The sequence below is a fragment of the Saccostrea cucullata genome, unplaced genomic scaffold, assembly GCF_032062105.1.
Source record: "Saccostrea cucullata isolate Sc308-1 unplaced genomic scaffold, CSIRO_AGI_Scuc_v1 ctg4, whole genome shotgun sequence".
NCBI classification, from domain to species: Eukaryota; Metazoa; Mollusca; class Bivalvia; order Ostreida; family Ostreidae; genus Saccostrea; species Saccostrea cuccullata.
In genome coordinates this window covers 713276-736336 of record NW_026920828.1, presented here as the reverse complement: position 1 = coordinate 736336, position 23061 = coordinate 713276, and the positions used below count along the sequence as shown (strand labels likewise).

The window sequence follows — 23061 nt, the reverse complement described above, 5'->3', positions numbered from 1 at the left end:
GAAGGAACCATAGGTCTCCTCCTCGTCTGTCTGCATGTTGTCGTCTGTCCAGCTGGCCCTATGTCTGTCTGTCGTCTGTCCAGCTGCCCCTATGTTTGTCTGTCCAGCTATCCCAATGTCTGTCTGTCTAGCTGTCCAGCTGTCCCTATGTCTGTCTGTCTGTCTGTCAATCTTTCCAGCTGTCTCTTTGTCTGTCTGTCTAACTGTCCCTTTGTCTGTCTGTCAGTCTGTCCCTTTGTCTGTCTGTCCATCTGTCCCTTTGTCTGTCTGTCTACAGGGGCTTGCTCCTGGCGTGTAAAAAATATTTATTAAAAAAACATAAACGATATACTATAAAACTTTTATAGTATATCGTTAATGTTTTTTAATAAATATTTTTTACACGCCAGGAGCAAGCCCCTGTAGTCTTTCAGTCTGCCTAGCTGTCCCTATGTCTGTCTGTCCAGCTATCCCTATGTATGTCTTTCAGTCCGTCCAGCTGTCCCTTTGTCTGTCTGTCCAGCTGTCCCTATGTCTGTCTTTCAGTCCGTCCAGCTGTCCCTATGTCTGTCTGTCCAGCTGTCCCTTTGTCTAGCTGTCCAGCTGTCCCTATGTCTGTCTTTCAGTCTGTCCAGCTGTCCCTATGTCTGTCTTTCAGTCTGTCCAGCTGTCCCTATGTCTGTCTTTCAGTCCGTCCAGTTGTCCCTATGTCTGTCTTTCAGTCTGTCCAGCTGTCCCTCTGTCTGTCTTTCAGTCTGTCCAGCTGTCCCTTTGTCTGTCTGTCCAGCTGTCCCTATGTCTGTCTTTCAGTCCGTCCAGCTGTCCCTTTGTCTGTCTGTTAGTCTGTTCAAGTCGGTTCCCCGAGCTTTTTTTTCTAAACGCTTTCAGATATCGAACTGATGTGTGTGTATTCTGAAAAGCTTACCTGGGAGTTGACTGTTAGTGTGAAAACTGATTGGTCATACACCCACTCGGAACACTTTTCAATCGTTCCATTGACCAAGATTTTACATTGATAGTAGCTGCCATCTGGATGCTTGGGGATTGTCGCATTAATGACGTCATCGTGGAACTGATTCTGAACTGCATATGTATCGTTCTGTAAACCTGGGATCTTGCACCTGTATACACAAACAACACAGGCATGAGAAATAGAACTACACACAACGCAGGTCAAAATAATGTAAAAATATATAAAGTATTATTAAACTGACTTCAATTTAAAGCAAGTTCTTTTGTAAAATGGAATTCATGGTCTTTATCATGGAGGGTGTTAACAAATAGAACAGAACAGAACAGAACATTTTATTACTAATTTAGAGCCCATAACAGACAAGTATGAGCTTGTTACAATAATAAGAAAAAGACTAGATGCGATCTCGTTGCAAGCAACGAGTAGGTCTTCCGTCCGATATCTGATTGAATAAGACCTGTGTTGGGATAGTTCCACTGATAGGATGAAAAATGTCAAAAAGGCACAAGAATTCTTCAAAATATGTTTAGAAACACAAAAATGTAGGATCTATCAATTCCAATCAACTTTCGGTTCTATTTCTTCACTTCCGGTGAAAAACTACTTTCAACTCTACATCTAGCATGCAGTAATCATCCCTGAAAGTTTCGATGGAAAATACTCATTTCTAGACAACTTCCGGTTTGAACGAACCGTACTTCCGGTGGAAATATTAAGATGCTACGCATTCTTTAAATCTCTATAATGAACAATTACATTCATTAGAAAATGAAAAAAAATCGCGATACATGTACATGTATTTAAATTTAATGTACTTCCGGTATACAACAGAAGTGTCGACGGAAAAAACGAACAAATTTAATGTATGCATATTGTTGGGAACATTATTTTGACCATCTTTTGTTCATTATTGCTTATCAAAATATTCACGCTTTTCGAGATATAAAGCGTCAAAGATTTAGCATTCTAGCCCCTTGTGACCCTTTATTACGTAACATATGATCAAATTTTTAGTATATATTGTTGCAAATAGTTAAGTTGAGTATCTTTGCTTCAGTAATATATCACAAAATATTGATCATCAAAGAGTTAAAGACGAGAGACTTTTGGCCCCTCTTTGCCCCTAATTTGAAGGGCTAACCCCATTTTCTTCATATCAAATGAAAGGTCTTACTATATTGCACATTTTTTATTATATATGTCTTAACAAAATATTAACCAGTAAAAAGATATAAAAGAAAACGTATCAATTTTTGCGAGATACGTATGAACCTATTTTTTGAGCCTAGGCGAGCGTCGATTCCTTTTTACCTGGAAAGCTCTCTATGCAAAATGTCACATCTACAATCCTTCCTCTACCTTCACTGAAAATCTCAAGTCGATATCTTCAGTCGTTTAGGAGGAGATCACAGGACAAGCCTACCCTCTAAAAATCAGAAAATCGTCCATATCTCACGACCGGAAGTGACGTCATCAGCGACGAAAATTTCCGACAAGGTTCAGATGAATATCTATCAGGTTTGAAAGTTTGGTGAAAATCGGGCGAGCCGTTTCCGAGAAATCGCGTGCACAAAATCGGTAAGAAAAAAAATAATAATAATAGGGAAAAAGAAACCGAACGAAAACAATAAGGTCTTCCGTTGGAGACGGAAGACCTTAATAAGCCAATGAATAGCAAAACAATTATACAATTAGTAATTGATATAAATCATTTCAACATTATCCTGTCTAAAAGGAATACATCAAATATGCATGTATGTGTAAAAGATTATTGCTACTATAACATGTTATCATTAAAAAATTTGCCCACAAAATTAAAATTTCCTTATCTTCTGTATTGAGTAACCAATAAAGTTTTTGTTCAGCATCTAAAGCTGAAAATAGTGGAAATTTATGATTAATTAACTACAATATTTCTTTTCTTTGATGATCAAATTTTTTACATGTTATTAAAAAATGAGTTTAATCATCTATGTTGTTAGAATTACATCTCTTACATAATCGATCTTCTCGAGGAATATTGGTAAATCTTCCCACTTCAATTTGTAATCTGTGACAGGAAATTCTTAATTTACAAAGAGATTTTCTGTGATGAAAATTTTTAACAACTGATAAATAATTCTCATAACCCCAATTTTGTTTGAGTTTCACATATGTGGATAATTTGCCATCGGTATACTAGTAACTTTGATGACTTGTATACCATTTCTTCACATAATAATCTAATAAAATTTTATGACAAAATGACTTAAATTTATATTTCCCATAACAAATAACTTCATCTTTAATATTCAGTAATTTTCTTAATTTCTGTATAAATGCAAACCATGAGTTCTTTCCATTCACAAAAATTTTTTCACTACATTCATATCCATCTTTAAGTAAAGGAAATTCTATGGACAAATTTTCAAATCTATACCAACTTTTAATCAACAATCTGACAATATCATAATGCAGGGGGAACCTTCCCAATTAAGACAGTACTGCAAAATTTGTGCTTTTCTTATGAACGCCGAGAATATATTTACAGATTTTAAGGTGTATTCTTTCACAGGGTAGATTTTTAAAACAGTCTTCAAGTGTTAAATTTTGGCAGTTTAGGAATTTTTTAGTATTTATATTACTTGCACCCCCCACCTCTGCATTATACAAAAGAATTGGTTTAATGGTAGAGTCAAATACATGTATACTGGTTTTAATCCCAGGGTTCAAATCAATAAAATCCTTTCTTAACTTATAATATGCTTTTAATGCTTTTTTTTTTATAAAGCACTAATCTTGCTAAATGAAAGCTTCCAAATACACTTAGGTGGACTCCAAGATATTTGTAGCTAGGCCAACATTCTATCATATTATTTTGAAACATTAGTTTTTGTGTAATATTACGACCAGCCTTATTAAAGATCAGGACTTGTTTTTTGAATGTTTACCTTTAAACACCAATCAAAGCAATACTTTTCAAGTTTAGCGAGTCTTGCTTGTATACCTTTAGCTGATGAGGATAAAATAACAATGTCATCTGCATACATTAAACAATTAACAGTTTGTGTCTGAAGCGATACTTCATCAATACATGAATCTAAATATGATGGGAAATCATTGATAAATATTTTAAATAGGGAGGGGCTCAAATTATCCCCTTGACGGACGCCTATAGCTATGTGAAATGGATCTGAGAAGAATCTCCCAATTTTCACACATGCTTGACTATTCTTATGTATATTACTAATGATATTATAAAATTTAGATCCAACATTCATGTTAAGTAATTTTAGCTTTAATCCTGTATGTATAACACTGTCAAAAGCTTTATGAAAGTCAACAAAACACGCATAGAGTCTTCCTTCTTTTGTGCTACAGTATTTATCAATTAGACATTTTAGAACAAATAGATGATCAGATGTTCTTGCATTTTTGGTAAAACCCATCTGAGATTGATGAATTAAATTATGTTCTTGAAGAAATTCATCTAGTCTAAAGTTCAAAACACTGTTGAATAACTTGCCAAGAGTGCTGGTAATTGTGATACCCCTATAATTTGAAGGATTATTTGGATCATCAGACTTAAAAATTGGACTTATGTACCCATTACTCCAAGCTTGAGGATAAAAACCATATGTGAAACAGCTATCAAAAAGTTTATGTATACAGGGAAGTAAATAAGATTGACTATGCTTTAACATTTCATTAGATATCAAATTAAGTCCCTTGGCTTTTCCATATTTTGAATTTGCTATTGCATCAACAATTTCTTTATTTGTAATCATATAATCCAATTCATTGAAGGATGGGTTATTCTCCATGTTAGCCAACATTAAATCTATCTCTTGCAAGGGCGGATTCAGGGGGGTTTGGGGGGGTTCGGGAAAACCCCCCCGCTCATTGAATTTTTTTTTTTTACAAGTGTCATTTTATCATTTTGTTGCATTGATAAGACTCTAATATACACGAATCCATTGTTCTGTACAACTGTGAAATATACTTCAGCCACGTAACAGGAAATCACTTTCCGCTTGAACGCACACAATACACAGGTAATCAACAGAGAGAGGGGTGATCCGTGAGTCTAGTGAAGTCACTGGGTATCATTGTGCAGTACAATGTAGTCAAGTATTAACAACAGAAAACTGCATAGTTACGGTGCTGCTCAGTAATATTCCTTTGCTGATAAAATGCATGGTTTTTTTTATTAACTATTTGAATAAACTATTATATATAGGGTTTTTTATTTACCGTTTTAAAAATTAAATTAATACATTTTTTTTTTTTACATCATATTGACAGTATACTCAAGTAAATTGAAAAGCACTAATTAGGAATTCTGAAAAGAATCCAATGTTTGATTTTTTGAAAGTGTTTAAAATTGCACATCAGTTGTATCTTAGAAGTCAGCTTGACTAAATTAATTGAAAATGCATTTAAAAGACAACTTGAAGTCAACTGCTTGTATTCCTAAAATTGTCAGATGTAACAATTTTTTAAAGCAAAGTCTAAAGTCTTGTGTTAAAGTTAAATTACATGTAATTTGAAACATTTTATTTATCTAAATTCTTAAATATTTGTGATGATTGGTCTTTAAAAAAGCTACAAAAAGTACAAGAAATGATGGAAAATGCACCATTTTAGAACTATTTAAAACATTTTTTTCGGGGGGAGCCCCCCCCCCACTCCATTTTTTTTAAACAAGGTCTAAAGTCTTGTGTTAAAGTTAAATCAAATTGAAACATTTTATTTTTCTGGATTCTTATGATTGGTCTTTAAAAAAGCTACAAAAAGTACAAAAGAATGCTGGAAAATGCACCATTTAGAACCATTTAAAACAAAATTTTCTCCCCGAACCCCCACCTATGGGAGGGGACACCCCCTCCCATGGCGTCCCCCTTCAGCCCTTTGGGCCTCAAAACCCCCCCACATGAACTTCTGGATCCGCCACTGTCTTGTAGCCTAGAATTAAAAGAGTTATCACACACAGAGTGAAGATTGCGAAAATGATTAACCCATGTTTCAGGATCTATGTTTGCTGCAGAATTATCTTTATTATCATACTTTAGGTCATTGATTAATTTCCAATATTGTTTTGGTTGTTAATTTTGAAGTGCTTAAAGTTGATTTAGAATAGAGTTTTGGAAATTTTCTTAATTTATTGTACTCTCTATAAAGTTTATAGTGATGATTCTTAACAAGTGGATCCTTAGGAAACATGCTATAAATTTTTCCATGTGCAATTAGTCTACAGCGCATTGTTTGCAAGTCTGAATCAAACCACTTTTTATTTTTATGCTTTTTAACATTCTTTCTTTTATAACTTGTCCTATTTAATGACATGTTAGCAGCAGTTATGATTATATCATTGAAGCCTTTTTCTCTATATCAGTAGATGTAGCTTCTGTAATAAAGGAATCTAAAAAAGACATGATGATTTTTTCTTGTATCTTATCTGAACTTAGAGCCAATTGAAATTTAATAGGGGAATCATCATTCCATTTAAAATTCTGAGGGGCAGGGTGTAAGGTTTTAGTATTAGTAACATTTGAACTCTCCTGAAACTTTGCTAGAACTTCCCATGATATTTTACAGTGACAGTCAGAAAGAGTAGGAATAAAACTAGATACCCTGAAATATAGTTTAACTAAGTTTTCACTTGCAACAAGGTAGTCTACTGTGCTTTGACCATGCGTGTAAAAACATGTGTAATCACCAAACAAATCCCCCATGCATCTACCATTTATAATTCTCATCTGATTACTAATACAAAAATCGATCAATTCTTTTCCTCTTTCATTTAAAATGACATCACAGTTACTACGTTTACAAAAATCATTATCAACCTTGTAAGTTTTATACAGAGGAAGGTATCTTACATCATCATGTACAATAAAATCATCTGATGCAGCAGTGCGTGCATTCATATTCCCACAGATCATTATTTCCCCCTTAGTCTTAAACTTATTAACATCTTTCTCAATAATTTCAATAACATCATAATTTAACTTCTGAAAGTAGGTTGAATTTGAGGGTGGAATATAACATGCACAAAGATAAATGTCCTGTTGAAGATTAAAAAACTGTTTTTGAATTTTAATCCATTGAAAATCTTTCTGGGTACCTGGTAACAACTTGATATGTTCCTTAATACAATTTCTACGAAAAATGCCAATTTGCCCATAAAATCTTCCATTTGTAGACATGTCCCTACATACAGGGAAGTATGAAAAACCATCAATAAAAAGATTCGTATGATACCCAACATGTGTTTCACCTAATATAATAAGATCATAGTTTTTTACCTCCTTCAAAAATAATTCATCATTTAGCTTATTCTCACCTTGTGTAAAAATTCCTCCAACATTCCAGTAACAAATTTTTATGCTGTATTTATACATATACTTGTCCATATTGGACTCTTAATTGTATACTACTGAATAAAAAATTATACAAATAAGTAAAATTAACTAAGTTATATAAATTCTAAGATTCTCTAGTTTCAGATGTAAAACAAGTTTTGATTTACAATTTCAAATATTTATCACCATTGTGTTGATGGCCCTTTCTATGTTCAGCGAAAAAAGTTTGGACTTTGTTTAAATTTACGGTTATAACTATTGCCCTGGTATCCATAATTCCAGCTCGGGTTGCCCTTGTAGTAATGGTCCCCGTTATTCGACTGGAAATGCTTTTCCTGGTGTAGTTGAATCTGTTTTGGTATTTATTCGCATTTCCCTTAGAGACGTTGCTTATTTTTAATACGGTGTGTATTGCTCTCTTCATGTTGGACGCTAGTATGGATGTTCCCTTTGGAGACAGGTGAAATTTGTCCTTGGGATTCAGTAACTGGATTGTAGGTAGATATCCGTGCCACATGTTTTCGTTGTCAGAAATATGAGCTCCAGGACACTCCATGTAGTCCCTCTTTATGATTCCATCCAGAATCTCACAGTTAACCTTGTGCAAGGAGTTGCCTTCTCTTGGAGTGGTTAGAGATATGATGGTGTTGACATCTTTCCACTTCTTTTTAATGACCTCAACCACATCGTTCAGTTTCTCAGCGCATTCTTCGGGACTAACATTCCTAACATCGTTTGTTAGAGGGTGGAGGACTACTACATCAGGTATGCAAGAAGAATTAATAATAACATCCTTTGTTTCATCCAGAGTATATGCTGTAACTTTGGAAACGTTTACATCAGATGTAAGTTTATCCTCTTTAATGCCATTCACATTAGAAGTACCCATCAATAACGCCATTGGTTTTCGATTCTTCTCGGTATTGGTTTCCAAATCTTTCGCCCTGCTGATTTCAATGTCCTTTTCGCTGCTTATGAACATTCTGGAGAACTGCGATTTTAGGGACAAAATTTCATTGCAGTAGTCGTCAGCTTTTTTTCTGAGTGATCTATCTTCATCCATGAGCTGATCATTTTCTTCATTTTTCATGCTTAACTTTTCTGATAGGTGTTCATTTTCATGCTCCAAATTCTTGACTTTTCTCCCCGTCTCATCCTTGGTATTGTTTCTGCTGCTTATGAACATGCTGGATAGCTGTGATTTTAGGGACAAAATCTCATTGAATTGTTCATCAGTTTTTTTTCTGAGTGATCTATTGTCATCCGTGAGCTGATCATTTTCTTCATTTTTTGTGTTAAGCTTTTCTGACAGATATTCGTTTTCATGTTTCAAATTCTTGAGTTCTCCTCTCAGTGTCTCATCTGTGGTGTTGTTTCTTGCTTTTTCTGTTTTTAGCTGAGATTCCAGTCTTGCAGTTTCTACTGTTTGATCCTTAAACTTCAGAGATTTAATTGTATCTAACTCTGTCTGCAAATTATTTACAGTTCTGGTCACTTTCTGTAAGGCGTCGGACAAGTTTTTCTCAATTTTTGACATTAGTGTTGATTGTGTTTCAGTTAACTTGGTCAAAGATTCGACGAAAATAGTTTGTAATTTATCAAAATCTTTGTACGTCACTTGCGGAGTACAGGTATCGGTATTTTCTGGTTGTGACAAATCTTCTATCTGATCTTTCGGCATATGTTCATGATCAAGAGTTTTTAATCAGGTTTCATGATCAGGGTCCTCTACTTCATCCTTCGATATCATAATGACAAATGGCGTTCACAAGGGATAGAAGGATTGGGAAATCATTTCTTGAAAAAATGTTGTGATGCAACCCTTGTGCTTGTATCACTCCAGTTGTAATAAATAGGGTGACCTTGTACATTAGTTGTGTGTCCTGTACTAAACCAATACAAATTGCTTTGTTACTTTCAGCCACCCAGTCATTCGGTTCGTCATACCAGTCTACTAGATATGATAAAGCCTCTACCTTCCCATAATGTTCATAATAGAATATTCCCAAAGCTCGTATCCATGCTTCCAATCTCTCCCTAGTGATACGAAATGCTACCATGTGAGCCGCCTGATCATACATGGAGTTGTCGATCTTTTCAATTTCTAGTTTCTTTGCTTTAGGCCCTGATGGGTTTTTGAAGTTATCAGTTAAGCACTCTTGAGGGTATTCCTTGTAAATTACACTCACAGACAAATCCACCTTCGTTAGATCTATTTTGAAAGGTAAACTCACTACCTCCGCCATTTTGACTTTGGCGCCATCCCTGTCATCGTTATTGTTTATAGATTTCACTTTCATCCATTTTCTATACGTCAATGTACTGTTTGTAAATTAATTTCCAGCGTAAAATATCTGTATACCTTTGTGCCAATCTACATTCATACACTTCTATTCCATAGAAAGGGACAACAACGCTGGCTATTTTTTCATCAACCGTGCATCTATAACCGGAACTGGAAAGATTATCGTTTGATCTTAGTCATTTTGATTTTTTAAAATTTTGATCGATTGTTTGTTGTTTTAAGATAATTTTTCACTCGATGTCATCATATCCCGGTAAAGAACTTTACTCGGACCATAAGGCAGTGAGGGGTGATCTTTAGCCTAACCCAACGCCTGTCGTGACACGGGGCCTCCGTTTTTAAGATCTCATTCAAAGGAACCGAAACTTTCACTTCATAGTGCTGAGAGGCTTGCAAAGTAACCCATTTTTATCGACTTAGGTCAGTCGCGGCCGAGATTTGAACTTACGACCTTCCTTCGGATCATGCAGAGGGCTCTATACCGACTGAGCTACCGTGACGGTTTAAACATTCTTATTAGTTTTCCTAAATTTTCCTTGGAGTTTTTGAGAATCCTTAACTTGTTATAATTTAAACCTCTTCTTAAATATTATAATAATCCGGCGCCTTTGCTATCGCTGTGGTTTTTGACTTTCTCTTCGCCACCACAAAATCTATTGAAAACTAGAGGTACTGTGAGCACTTAGCTCACTAAATGATACCCCCTGCCTCCCATATGATTATAATGGCAAAGTCAATGTTTTGCTCTGGGAGACTAAAAAAAATAAACATCCTATCAAAAAGTACAAGCGAATTCAGAGAATTCGTGTCCCCCGCTTAGGGAAGAAGTCGGATCCCCCTGACTGAATTTACAGAATTATTAAATGTATATATATGTATACTGAAGCAAGTAAAATACATGTATGTCAATATGCATATAAAGATTTGATTGCTTATTCTTTATTATGTGTTTAGAAGATTCTTTTTATATGGTATATTTATCACACTGTAATGACGATTTTATAACCTCATAAATTTTTCATTTCACATGCTGAATACTATCATTTAGTAAAAAAAAAAAGAAAAGTATTTTTAAAAAAAAAAAGTTCGACTGAGATTCGATCCCGGGACCTCTTACATGTGAAGCGAGAGACATAAAACTAGACCACGTAATCGCTTTAAATGGTGTTAAGTATATGCAGAACTGAAGTCACATACATGTATATATTCATGTTCGGTATTCTCAAAATTTTACACAATCCAGGGTGTTTGATTTATTTAGCCTTTTTTAAACAGTTCTAATAGATGTACATGTAATAAGAACATAAAGTCCGCCGAGAACCTGTTTTATACGCAATAACTCTCCTCATGCCCCTGTGCTAAAAATAGCGACATGTAATACTATAAATACTAATAAAACAAGCTAATTCAGAGAATTTATGCCCCCCGCTTAGGGAAAAAGTAAACCATGCGCAGTTCGGGGGGGGGGGGGGGCGTCGGCTGACTGAATTAGTAGAATTATTAAGGAAGGCCCACACTTTTACGGATCCGGTTCTAATATTACACATCAGCATAAAATTCTGATTTTCACTTGTCTATTGATATAAAATCTTTTTTGGTGATTGAAAATGATTTAGCAAGTATATATTTGTTTATTATAGTGTTATTGTGCAAACAAAGCATTTAATTAATATACATTTTTTATGGAAATTAACACTTTGCACTCTGTCCATAAGATCTATATGTCATTTAGTACATTGTACATACACAGACACAAAATCCTAAATTGTTTTTATGGACCTAAATCTTTTTAATTTTCTTTTAAGCAAACTAACCTGAAATCTATTTTTATTGATTTAGAGCCTATATCATCCATTTCATTTTTACTTTTTAAAAAAATTTGCAATGAATAATTGAAAAAAATTATATTCCAAAAATGGGGGTATACGTCTTCAAAAGACTGTTTTCTTAAAATTCTCTGGTCAACCATAATAAAGTATGTGTTTTTGTTAACATTGGATATAATTCTTAATAGTTTTATAGAGAAAATGGCATCTAAACAGTTTGGATTTTGAGAATTATAAAAAATAAAGATATTTTGAGATTTTTTTCTGAAAGACATGGACAGATTCAACATCAATTTGTTAATGTTTCGAAGTAAAAATTTCAAATATTCTCTTGGCAAATGGATATTTTTTATCTTCATAAGTTTTAACATAAATTTGATGTGATTTGGTGCATAACTAAAAGAAATATGGTATCACACTTCTTTATGTTCAATTTTGGCTGTTGAGTTTTTAGAGGTATGTGCTCTGAGACATGTATGAAAATTAACCTGCAAAGATATGTCTTTTATGGGTGTTTTAGTTAGTTTAAGACTTATTCAAGGTATTCAAATTAAAAAATTATCAGTTTGACAGAAAATTCTGAAAGTACGGACCTACCTTAAATGTATACATGTATACTTAAGCAAATAAAATATGTCAATACGGATATAAAGATTTGATTGCTTATTCTTAATTATGTGTATAGAAGATTCCTTTTGTATGGAAAATTTATCACACTGTAATGATGATTTTATGAGTTTGTACAAGCCAGACCTCGTAAATTTTTCATTTCGCGTGCTGAATACTATTATTTAGTAAAAAAAAAAGTATTTCTAAAAAAAAAAGTGGTCCGTCCGGGACTTGAACTCGGGACCTCACACACTGGAAGCGAGAAAAATACCACTAGACCACGGAATCGCTTTACAAACAGTGAAGTATATGCAGAAGTGAAGTCACATACATGTATATATTCATGTTCGGTATTCTCAAAATTTTACACAATCCATGGTGTTTGATTTCTTTAGTGTTTATTAAACAGTTCTAATAGATGTAATAAGAACATAAAGTCCGCCGAGAACCTGTTTTATATGCAATAACTCTCCTCATGCCCCTGTGCTAAAAATAGCGACATGTAATACTATAAATACTAATAAAACAAACGGGGTGAGGCACTTTGAGAGGGGTGAGAGAGGTCCTAGGGAGTTTTGGTATAAAATTACATTGCATAAGCTCAAAATCGTTTTGAAATATCGCCCGAAATGATAGTGTTACACACATAGAGAATGCATAAATTTACGACCTTGAACTTTGACCTTTTGACCTCAAAATCAATAGGGGTCTTCCTTTGGCCACAGGGAGTTGTTATGTAAATTTGCATTGCAATAGCTTAAATGGTTCTAGAGATATCGTGTGGAAACGAAAGTGTTATAACAGACAGAATTTGCTTATTTATGACCTTGACCTTTGACCTTTTGACCTCAAAATCAAGAGGATTCTTCTTTAGTCCATAGGGAGTTGCTGTGCTAAATTTCATTGCAAAAGCTCAAAGGGTTCTCGAGATATCGTGTGGAAACGAAAGCGTTACAGACAGACAGAAAACGGACGGACGGACAAACCCAAATTAATATCCCCCACTTTTCAAGCGGGGGACAACAAACGGCGCGGGGCACTTTAAGAGGGGTGAGAAAGGTCCTAGGGAGTTTTGGTATAAAATTACATTGCATAAGCTCAAAATCGTCTTGAAATATCGCCCGGAAATGATAGTGTTACACACAGACAGAATGTATAAATTTACGACCTTGAACTTTGACCTTTTGACCTCAAAATCAAAAAGGGTCTTCCCTCGGCCACAGGGAGTTGTTATGTAAAAATTCATTGCAATAGCTCAAACGGTTCTAGAGATATCGTGTGGAAACTAAAGTGTTATAACAGTGTAACCAAGCGGAGATGGAGGTTCATTTTAATAAAGAACTATAGGCGGTATTTACCAACATTTGCCCCCCAAAATCAAACTTTGATGGAGTAATATTTAATTAAGTCCTTAAACAGGGGAGTATATGCTGACTTCAAAGCACTGAATAATTTCATAAGTAATGACGTCATATGTACGTAATGACGTCACAAATATGACGTAAATTTAAGTTTTTTATGAATTTTGCAGAAAAATGTACATATTTTGTCGATATTTTAAATAAAAGTCACCGAGCGCATGTGTGTTCAGGATAAATATTTTGATATAATGTGTAGAATGATAATATCAATGAAATATGTCAATATTGTTCCTGAACACACATGCGCTCTATAAATTTTAAAGCTTAAATTGTTGAAATTTTGTCCATTTTGTCCTCTTTCTGAAAAAGGATATAAAATCGGACTAGTTTGTGACGTCATAAAAACAGAAATTGTGAATACACTGCTCTGGAACTATAATATTTTCTGTTAACTTATATTTCTCGTACAATTTATTGAATTCAGCACATTTCAGGAAGTTTTCAAAATTTGACTTTTGTGGGGGCAAACACATGCAATATACCGCATATAGTTCTTTATTTGGAAATGAAAAAGCAATGGCAGATCTACAAATACAAAAACATATATACAATATCATAATACACATAGACACTGAGACAAAATACTTTTATTTCCTATTCACTTCAAAAATAAGAAAATTTAAGTTTACGAAGCCCAAAACGTCAATTTCATAGTTTAAAATACCTTTCTTTCAAAAATATGAAAAATACTTGAGATTATAACTTGGACTAAATAAATAAAATATATGACTCTGCCACAACAGACAGAATTTGCTTATTTACGACCTTGACCTTTTGACCTCAAAATCAATAAGGTTCTTCTTTAGTCTATAGGGAGTTGCTATGCAAAATTTCATTGCAAAAGCTCAAAGGGTTCTCGAGATGTCCTGTGGAAACGAAAGCGTTACAGACAGACAGAAAGACGGACGGACGGACGGACGTGGCTGTTCCATCAATAGTACGAAGTACATGAAATACATGTACACTAGACAAAATTGCTAACGCACTACTTATAAATTTTTATTTGTGAATTGAACATTTGCCGGATCGGTTCTAGTGAATATGATATGACATTATTGTCCCCCGCTTGAAAAGTGGGGGATATTAATTTGGGTCTGTCCGTCCGTCCGTCCGTCCGTTTTTCTGTCTGTCTGTAACGCTTTCGTTTCCACACGATATCTCGAGAACCCTTTAAGCTTTCGCAATGAAATTTTGCATAGAACTCCCTATGAAATAAAGAAGAATCCTATTGATTTTGAGGTCAAAAGGTCAAAGGTCAAGGTCATAAATAAGCAAATTCTGTCTTTTATAACACTTTCGTTTCCGCGCGATATCTCGAGAACTCTTTGAGCTTTTGCAATGAAATTTTACATAACAACTCTCCGTGGCCGAGGGAAGACCCCTTTTGATTTTGAGGTCAAAAGGTCAAAGTTCAAGGTCGTAAATTTATGCATTCTGTCTGTATGAAACACTATCATTTCCGGGCGATATTTCAAGTAGATTTTGAGCTTTTGCAATGAAATTTTATACCAAAACTCCCTAGAACTTCTCTCACCCCTCTCAAAGTGTCCCGCCCCGTTCGTTTTATTATCCCCCGCTTGAAAAGTGGGGGATATTAATTTGGGATTGTCCGTCCGTCCGTCTGTCCGTCTTTCTGTCTGTCTGTAACGCTTTCGTTTCCACACGATATCTCGAGAACCCTTTGAGCTTTTGCAATGAAATTTTGCATAGCAACTCCCTATGGACTAAAGAAGAATCCTATTGATTTTGAGGTCAAAAGGTCAAAGGTCAAGGTCATAAATAAGCAAATTCTGTCTGTTATAATACGTTCGTTTCCACGCGATATCTCTAGAATCATTTGAGCTATTGCAATGCAAATTTACATAACAACTCCCTCTGGCCGAAGGAAGACCCCTTTTGATTTTGAGGTCAAAAGGTCAAAGTTCAAGGTCGTAAATTTATGCATTCTCTATGTGTGTAACACTATCATTTCGGGCGATATTTCAAAACGATTTTGAGCTTATGCAATGTAATTTTATACCAAAACTCTCTAGGACCTCTCTCACCCCTCTCAAAGTGCCCCACCCCGTTTGTTTTATTAGTATTTATAGTATTACATGTCGCTATTTTTAGCACAGGGGCATGAGGGGAGTTATTGCATATAAAACAGGTTCTCGGCGGACTTTATGTTTTTATTGCATCTATTAGAACTGTTTAATAAACAATAAAGAAATCAAACACCATGGATTGTGTAAAATTTTGATAATACCGAACATGAATATATACATGTATGTGACTTCACTTCTGCATATAGTTGCATCTATTTAAAGCGATTCCGTGGTCTAGTGGTATGTCTCCCGCTTCCAGTGTGGGAGATCCCGAGTTCAAGTCCCAGACGGACAACTTTTTTTTTTAAATACTTTTTATTTTTTACTAAACAATAGTATTCAGCACGCAAAATGAAGAATTTACGAGGTCTGGCTTGTACAAACTCATAAAATCATCATTACAGTGTGATAAATATTCCATATAAAAAGAATCTTCTATACACATAATAAAGAATAAGCAATTAAATCTTTTTATCCATAATGGTATATTTTATTTGCTTCAGTATGCATGCATGTATACATTTAATAATTCTACAAATACAGTGAGGGGGATCCAACTCTCCCCCCTCCCTCCCCCCGAACTGCGCATGTTTTACTTTTTCCTTAAGCGGAGGACACAAATTCTCTGAATTAGCTTGTAGGTATTTTTTGTATTACATGTCGCTATTTTTAGCACAGGGGCATGAGGAGAGTTATTACGTATAAAACAGGTTCTCGGTGGACTTTATATTCTTATTACATCTATTAGAACTGTTTAATAAAGGTTAAATTAGATACCATACATTGTGTAAAATTTTGACAATATAGAACGTGAATGTATACATGTATGTGACTTCATCTTTGCATATAATTTTCACTAGTTTAAAGCGGTTCTGTGGTTTAGTGGTATGTCTCTCGCTTCACATGTGAGAGAGGCGTTCGCATCCCAGGCGATGTAAGTTTTTTTTTTTTTTCGAAATACTTTTTTTTACTAAATGATAGTATTCATGTGAAATGAAAAATTTATGAGGTCTGGCTTGTACAAACTCAAAATCATCATTACAGTGTGATAAATACTCCCTATAAAAAAATCTTCTATACACATAATAAAGAATAAGAAATGAAACCTTTATATTCATATTGGCATATTTTATTGCTTCAGTATACATGTATACATTTAATAATCATACAAATTCAGTCAAGGGGATCCGACCCCCCCCCCCCCTCCGAACTGTGCATGGTTTACTTTTTCCCTAAGCGGGGGACACAAATTCTCTGAATTAGGTTGTTTCAAAAGCAGTGGGATTGACAAATGTCTTGGCATCATAAAAAACCCTTGAATGACCTTCTTGTCCGAAAACCAATTTCCAGTTGTGCACTGCGCACCATTTTTGCACAGATAGAAATTCTTGATCACTATAGGGGTCTGTGAGATTGCCACAGGAGTAGTCCCCCAGTTAAAAATAAAATAACAAACAGTCATTGACTCTAATATCTCCTAGTAATCATCTGATACCTTAGTGTCCATACCAAATCCACTCCACTTCCGGTTGACCCAGTTTTGTCGAACAATTTTCAACTTATTGTATGCTGTCAACTTAATGCCGTGGTTTTCTATAGTTTTTAAAACATTTTTATGTTTATTTATCTATTTGGAACAATTTTTCATGAGTGGAATTCATAAGCTTTTTATTGTTTTATTTTTTACAGATTTACAGATTCCATCTTGTCTGCTTTTGCACGCTCTTTTAGCGTCAAACGCTGCATACGGTGTAATTTTTTTTTTCTGAGTTTTCAATTAATACAAATGGAAAGAACACAAATACAAAGACAAAATTGAATTTTTTTTCTTCAAAAATGGAATAGACACGATTTTATCTTATTCTTTGAATTGGTCACACTTCAATAAACATTGTAGTTATTTATAAGGTTTGAAATTAATATGCCTTATTTTTTGTTAAAGTAAAATATTTATATATCAAATGCATCATAAACAGGTTTTTAAAAGTACAATATTAATTCTCTTAGGTGGTGCGTTAGCAATTTTGTCTAGTGTATATGCATTGAACAATACAAATTGGAGCAGAGCAAACACGGACCTCCAAAACAACAGAGGTGGGATCAGGTGCCATGGAGGAGTGAGCATCTCCTGCCAACTGGTCACATCCGCCGTGTGCTCCTTATCATGATTGGAAAGTGACAGGAAAATCTGTCGACAATTTAATGTTTAAATAATGGTCTAATAATTAGTATGAAAACGTCAGTAAGCATTTGATTAAATGATAAATAGTAATTTGTAATTGTAAATGTAATATAAAATTTATATAGCGCTCTATCGATTGGAGTCCTCTAAAGCGCTTTACAATTAAAATATGTCAAAGAGATAGTAATTGAATATATATATACATGTAAATAAAACTAGTCATGATGTCACTGTCTAATTTATATTTAAAAGAGAATCACAAATTAAAGGCTAGCTTAAAAAGGTAAATTTTAAGATCCTTTTTGAAATAAATATTTTTAGTATTTGCTGATAAGGTCAATGTATCGACCCTAAAACTACGAAATGATGACTTGTTTCATCAACTTGTTTGTCAATAATTTACGACGCGTTAGAAATTGTACATAGGTAAATCATGCTATTGCTTATCGAATTACCTGAGAGATATAAACCAGTGCGCCGTATGCAGGTGATGAAGGTATACTGCTGCATAAGTAAGGGAAGTTGACGATTGAAAAGTTAAGGTCATCACGTTTATCATAGAGCTTAATTAATGGATTACCATTACTCTGTCTGTGGCTTCTTTTATCTCAAGCTCACCGGGATTTATCGTAAAGAGCTGTCGCCAGATCCAAATATCGAGAAAAGAGGTTAGTTATATGACTAACGGTACGCGTTGATTAGAATTTGACTGAAGAATATTAAAATTGAATCTATACTCCACTCACTCCTACTTGGTCCGCAACGAAAGTCGCCCAGAAACAAGATAGAAAGTCCGGTCAAAATTTGTGGTAGCGAATTTCCTATTTTTAGATTCCTCCCTTGTGTATTTTTATAGTAGGGGTAACTTTATTAAAGTAATTCCACCCTCCTATGATGTCATAGGTTTTTGGCAAAACCTGTAATTAGTTTAAATTCATACCTAATAGAACAATATCTCTAGGAAGAATGCTTTACAATAGGTGTAATGATAAATATTGTTAAGTTTAAGAATTTAAAAAATGCATATTTTCTATATTTAATCAATTATTCAATCTTTAAAAAATGTTGACAAGGGCAATAACTCCTTCTAAGGTCTCTTCATTCAGGCATTTGCTTTATTGTAAAATAGTGTCCCTGATATTCATAATTCAAAAGTATCTTTTAAGTAGGAAGTGTTTAGGTACATATATATATACTGTTTACAAACAATGTCTGATTTTTTTATGTTGACATACACTTCTGTTTATTTATGTTTCGCATCTTAAATAATATGGTGACCTATACAATTTTTGCAATAAGTGGAAAGATTAAAGTATATTAAATGAAAATAAATGCAGTTTTTGTACTTTGAACCTATAAAATTGTGAGGGTGGAATCACCTTAAAAGAAGATAAATATTTCGTGACAAGCCCCTGTGATGTAAGCAAATTGTCGACTTCCATTTTTATTGGAAAAGCAGCTGTCAATGATATCAACAAGTCTGGACTTTAATTTATCATGGGGAATGGCCGTGTATAAAGTTGAAAAGTCGCAAGTTTTTAAGCTGTCGATTTGGTAAAGTCTTGTAATTTCAAAATTTCCAATTTGCACCATTTGTCGAATACATTGTTTCAAATATCAATAATATAATAATATACCTTTTTTATCCTACTTTATTTGATGATTATTAAATTCATTGATTATTGATTTTAATGATTATTAAAACATACATATATATAATATATATAAACTAGAAGTACTGTGATCAATGTGCTAACAACCAAAGTAAGCAATTTATATCTATTTTCTGCAAAATTTGCGACATTTATTTAAAAAACAGCTAAAGAAAGCATTTTTTATGCATTTTTCCTTTAACAGCTACGACATTTATTACCGTTCTAACAATCAAAGTAAGCATTTTATTGCTTATGTAGACTTCATATAATTTATAACGCAGCATCAGGTTGTAAATATCGGGGTGTACAATGTCAAAATAAAACTCCCGGTAATTCATATTACTGCGATTGTGTCTCACAAATTAACGCGAGTTATCATATGACGATTTTTAAACCAGTATGCATTATGTTTATTGAATCACGGTAACATAATAGATAACCTTTTGGATTAAAATTACATTTAGAACGGATAAAAAATTTGAAATATTTTGATTAACAAAACCCATACAGTTTATTATACCAGGATTTAGAACATATATATATAGTATATATGTAAAATGATTATTATCAACATCACCGAAACAAAATATCTAGTTAAAGTCACTAAGAAGAAGACTAGTAAACTTACTGTACATACAATCACTACCTCAAAAGTAGTTTTACTAGGTATTGGGTAGATTTACTAGATAAGATTAGTAAATCTAGAATTTATAAGTAACTTTAACTGGGTATCTAAATATCTTTACGACCTCCACTCCAATTCTCACTAACAGAATGTTTACTAATCACGACGAACGCTTTACTAGGCACACTAGTAAAATTAAATCTTACAAGTCATGGGCTCAGGGCCCTTAAGTTCGAGGCCGTTGGTCTCCTGACAAACTTTCCAGCCGCATTATTGTCCCCTGCTTTTACGAAAGCGAGGAGACATTAAATCTCATTCGTCTGTCCGTCAGTCTGTCCGTTCGTAACAAAAACTTTAACCTTGCTCATAACTTTTGATTTAGTGGAGCTATGACTTTCATATTTCACATGTATATTCCTTGTGACAAGACCTTTCTTTGGGTACCACCAAAGTTGACCTTTTGACCTTAACCTTCGAGTTTGACCCACTTTTACACAAAAATTCAAAACTTTTACTTTGGCCATATCTTTTTAATGGTAAAAACTAGGACTTTCATATTTCTCATATGTATTCTTTGTGGCAAGGCCTTTCATTGGATACCAACAATTTTGACCTTCTGACCTTGACCTTGGAGATTTCCGTACTTGTGAAAAACTTTAACCTTGATCATAACTTTTGAACGGTAAGGGCTATTATACTTCACATATGTAATCCTTGTAAGAAGAACTTTCATTGGATACCAACAACTTTGACCCTTTGACCTTGTAGATTGACCTACTTTTCAAAAACTTTGACCTTGGTCACAAGTTTTGAACGGTAGATACTAGGACTTTCCTATTTCACATATGTATTTTTTGTGGCAAGACCTTTCATTGAATACCAACAACTTTGACCTTTTGACCTTGACCTTGGAGATTTCCGTACTTATGAAAAAACTTTAACCTTGACCATATTTTATGAATGCTAGAAACTAGGACTTTCATATTTCACATATGTATTCTTTGTGGCAAGGCCTTTCATTGGATACCAACAATTTTGACATTTACCTTGGAGATTACTGTACTTATGAAAAAAAACTTTAACCTTGACCATAACTTTTGAACGGTAAGGGCTAGGGCTCTCGTACTTCACATATGTAATGTGAGAATATCTTTCATTGGGTACCAAGAACTTTGACCTTGACCTTGGAGATTGACCTACTTTTGACTGAATCAAAAGTTATGAGAAAGGTTAAAGATTTTGTGACGGACGGACAGCTAGACAGACTGACGGACAGACGAATGAGATTTAATGTCCCCTCGCTTTCTCGAAAGCGGGGGACAACAAAAAGAGATACACTGTAGAAATATTTGAATATAACTTATCATAAGCTCCGGGGTTCTTGTGAACATTTAAATATTTTTTTATCTATTTAACCCCTATATTGGCCCACTTCACCTATCCCTTGGGGCCATGGTTTTTAATTTGCACTAAGGATATCTGCATATTAAAATGATTATCATATTTCTGCTGGTTAAAGGATTTTCAAGGATTTACTTCCCTTTATGATAATTTATCAAATATTTACTTTAGTATTTTTTTTACTCATTCTTAACATACAAAACATGATGCAGATCAAATAAAAATATAAAAGAAGCAAATTCAAAGAATTGTGGTCCCCCGCTTTCGGTGTCTTTGTGGGTGATATATTATTTTTACTTCTACTTTTTGATGTAACACGATACCTAATAGTTCGGGTTTCCCAGAGCGAAACATGGACTGTGCCATTATATTCATATGGGAGGCGAGGGTATGATTTAGTAAGCTCAATGCTCACAGTACCTCTGGTTTTATCGGTATTTTTGATCAGGAAAGTGTTGATTCTTTTAAAACTTGCATTTTTCCACTCACACATGGGTCATACTTTTACACATAAAGTAGAAAATGTTGTCATATTGTTACACGTTGAGTTGAAAATTGTGTCATACTTTTATGACATATATATGTATAGAGTAGAAAATTGTGTCATGCTTTTACAAGCTGAGTTAAAAATTGTGTCATATTCTTACGTGTGGATTATTGTGTCATATTGTTACATGTAGAGTTGAAAATTGTGCCATACTTTTACACGTTGAGTTGAAAATTGGTCAAACTTTTACGCACTGAGTTGAAAATTGTCATACTTCTATACGTGGAGTAGAAAATTGTGTCATAGTGTTACGCGTTGAGTAGAGAATTATGTCATGCTGTAAATTTACTGAGTGGAAGAAAATCTAAACTTAATTTCCATCAACTGAGCTAATAAATATTGATCAAAAATTTCATGCGCCCAAGATTTGAGTATTTTGAAAGGTAGACCATTGACATAAAATTGTTCTTTAGCATTAGCAAGAATTACAATGCTTATCCATAGAAACTTAACATCTTTCTTACCTATAGAGTTGGTCTCCAAGTAAAAAATTTGAAACTGGCGTACCAAAGGAATTGAATATTACTGGAAAGAAAACGATGAAAAAAAGACGCTTCTGATAAGGACCAAAAGTTCCCAACTTCTTAATGAGGGCATCGTAATCCATTGTCTCAGCTTCTCATTTGTTCCTACGTAGGAAGCGGTTGTGGCGAAAGAATCAATGAGGCACAAAATGAACACAATACATTTCTAACAAGTTTAGCTTTTATAAAAAGTTTAGAGAGTCAGCCAGAGGATTTTCTTCTCTGTGATAATGTTTTAAAAAAATAATAGGTAACTGAATAAAAATTGCTTTCAACATTTTTTTTTCATTATTAGCAGATAAGGCTACTTTAAAAACCTCGTCTTAACAGTTTTCCACATAGGAACAAAAGCGTTTGTGCATGCAGATTCTATTGTATATTTGTCTCTTTATCATAACAAAAATTGCAGTAAAGAAAACCTCTCACATGCTTAAAAGCGAAGAACGATCCCGGGAGTTTACAAACAGATCCAGTAACCAGACAATTAACCAGCCCACGGCCTGACTAAAAAGAAAAGTCCCCTGACTGGCTTACCTGAGATGGAGATGGTGCGTGTTCCACGCTTCTTGTTACAGGAGACCTT

General features: G+C 34.1%; 1 protein-coding gene across 1 annotated transcript in view; it reads right to left on the bottom strand.

The window, feature by feature from the left end:
- LOC134258412 (organic cation transporter protein-like) overlaps positions 1-22594 on the bottom strand; it is a 31918-nt gene extending 9324 nt beyond the window's left edge. Inside the window, exons 1-2 of the mRNA XM_062740958.1 lie at positions 22419-22594; positions 905-1100 (exon numbers count right to left, since the gene is read on the bottom strand). Coding sequence (XP_062596942.1) covers positions 905-1100; positions 22419-22561 — 339 coding nt within the window. The 5' untranslated portion in view covers positions 22562-22594. The remainder of the gene's footprint in view (positions 1-904; positions 1101-22418) is intronic.
- Between the last annotated feature and the right edge of the window lie 467 nt (positions 22595-23061).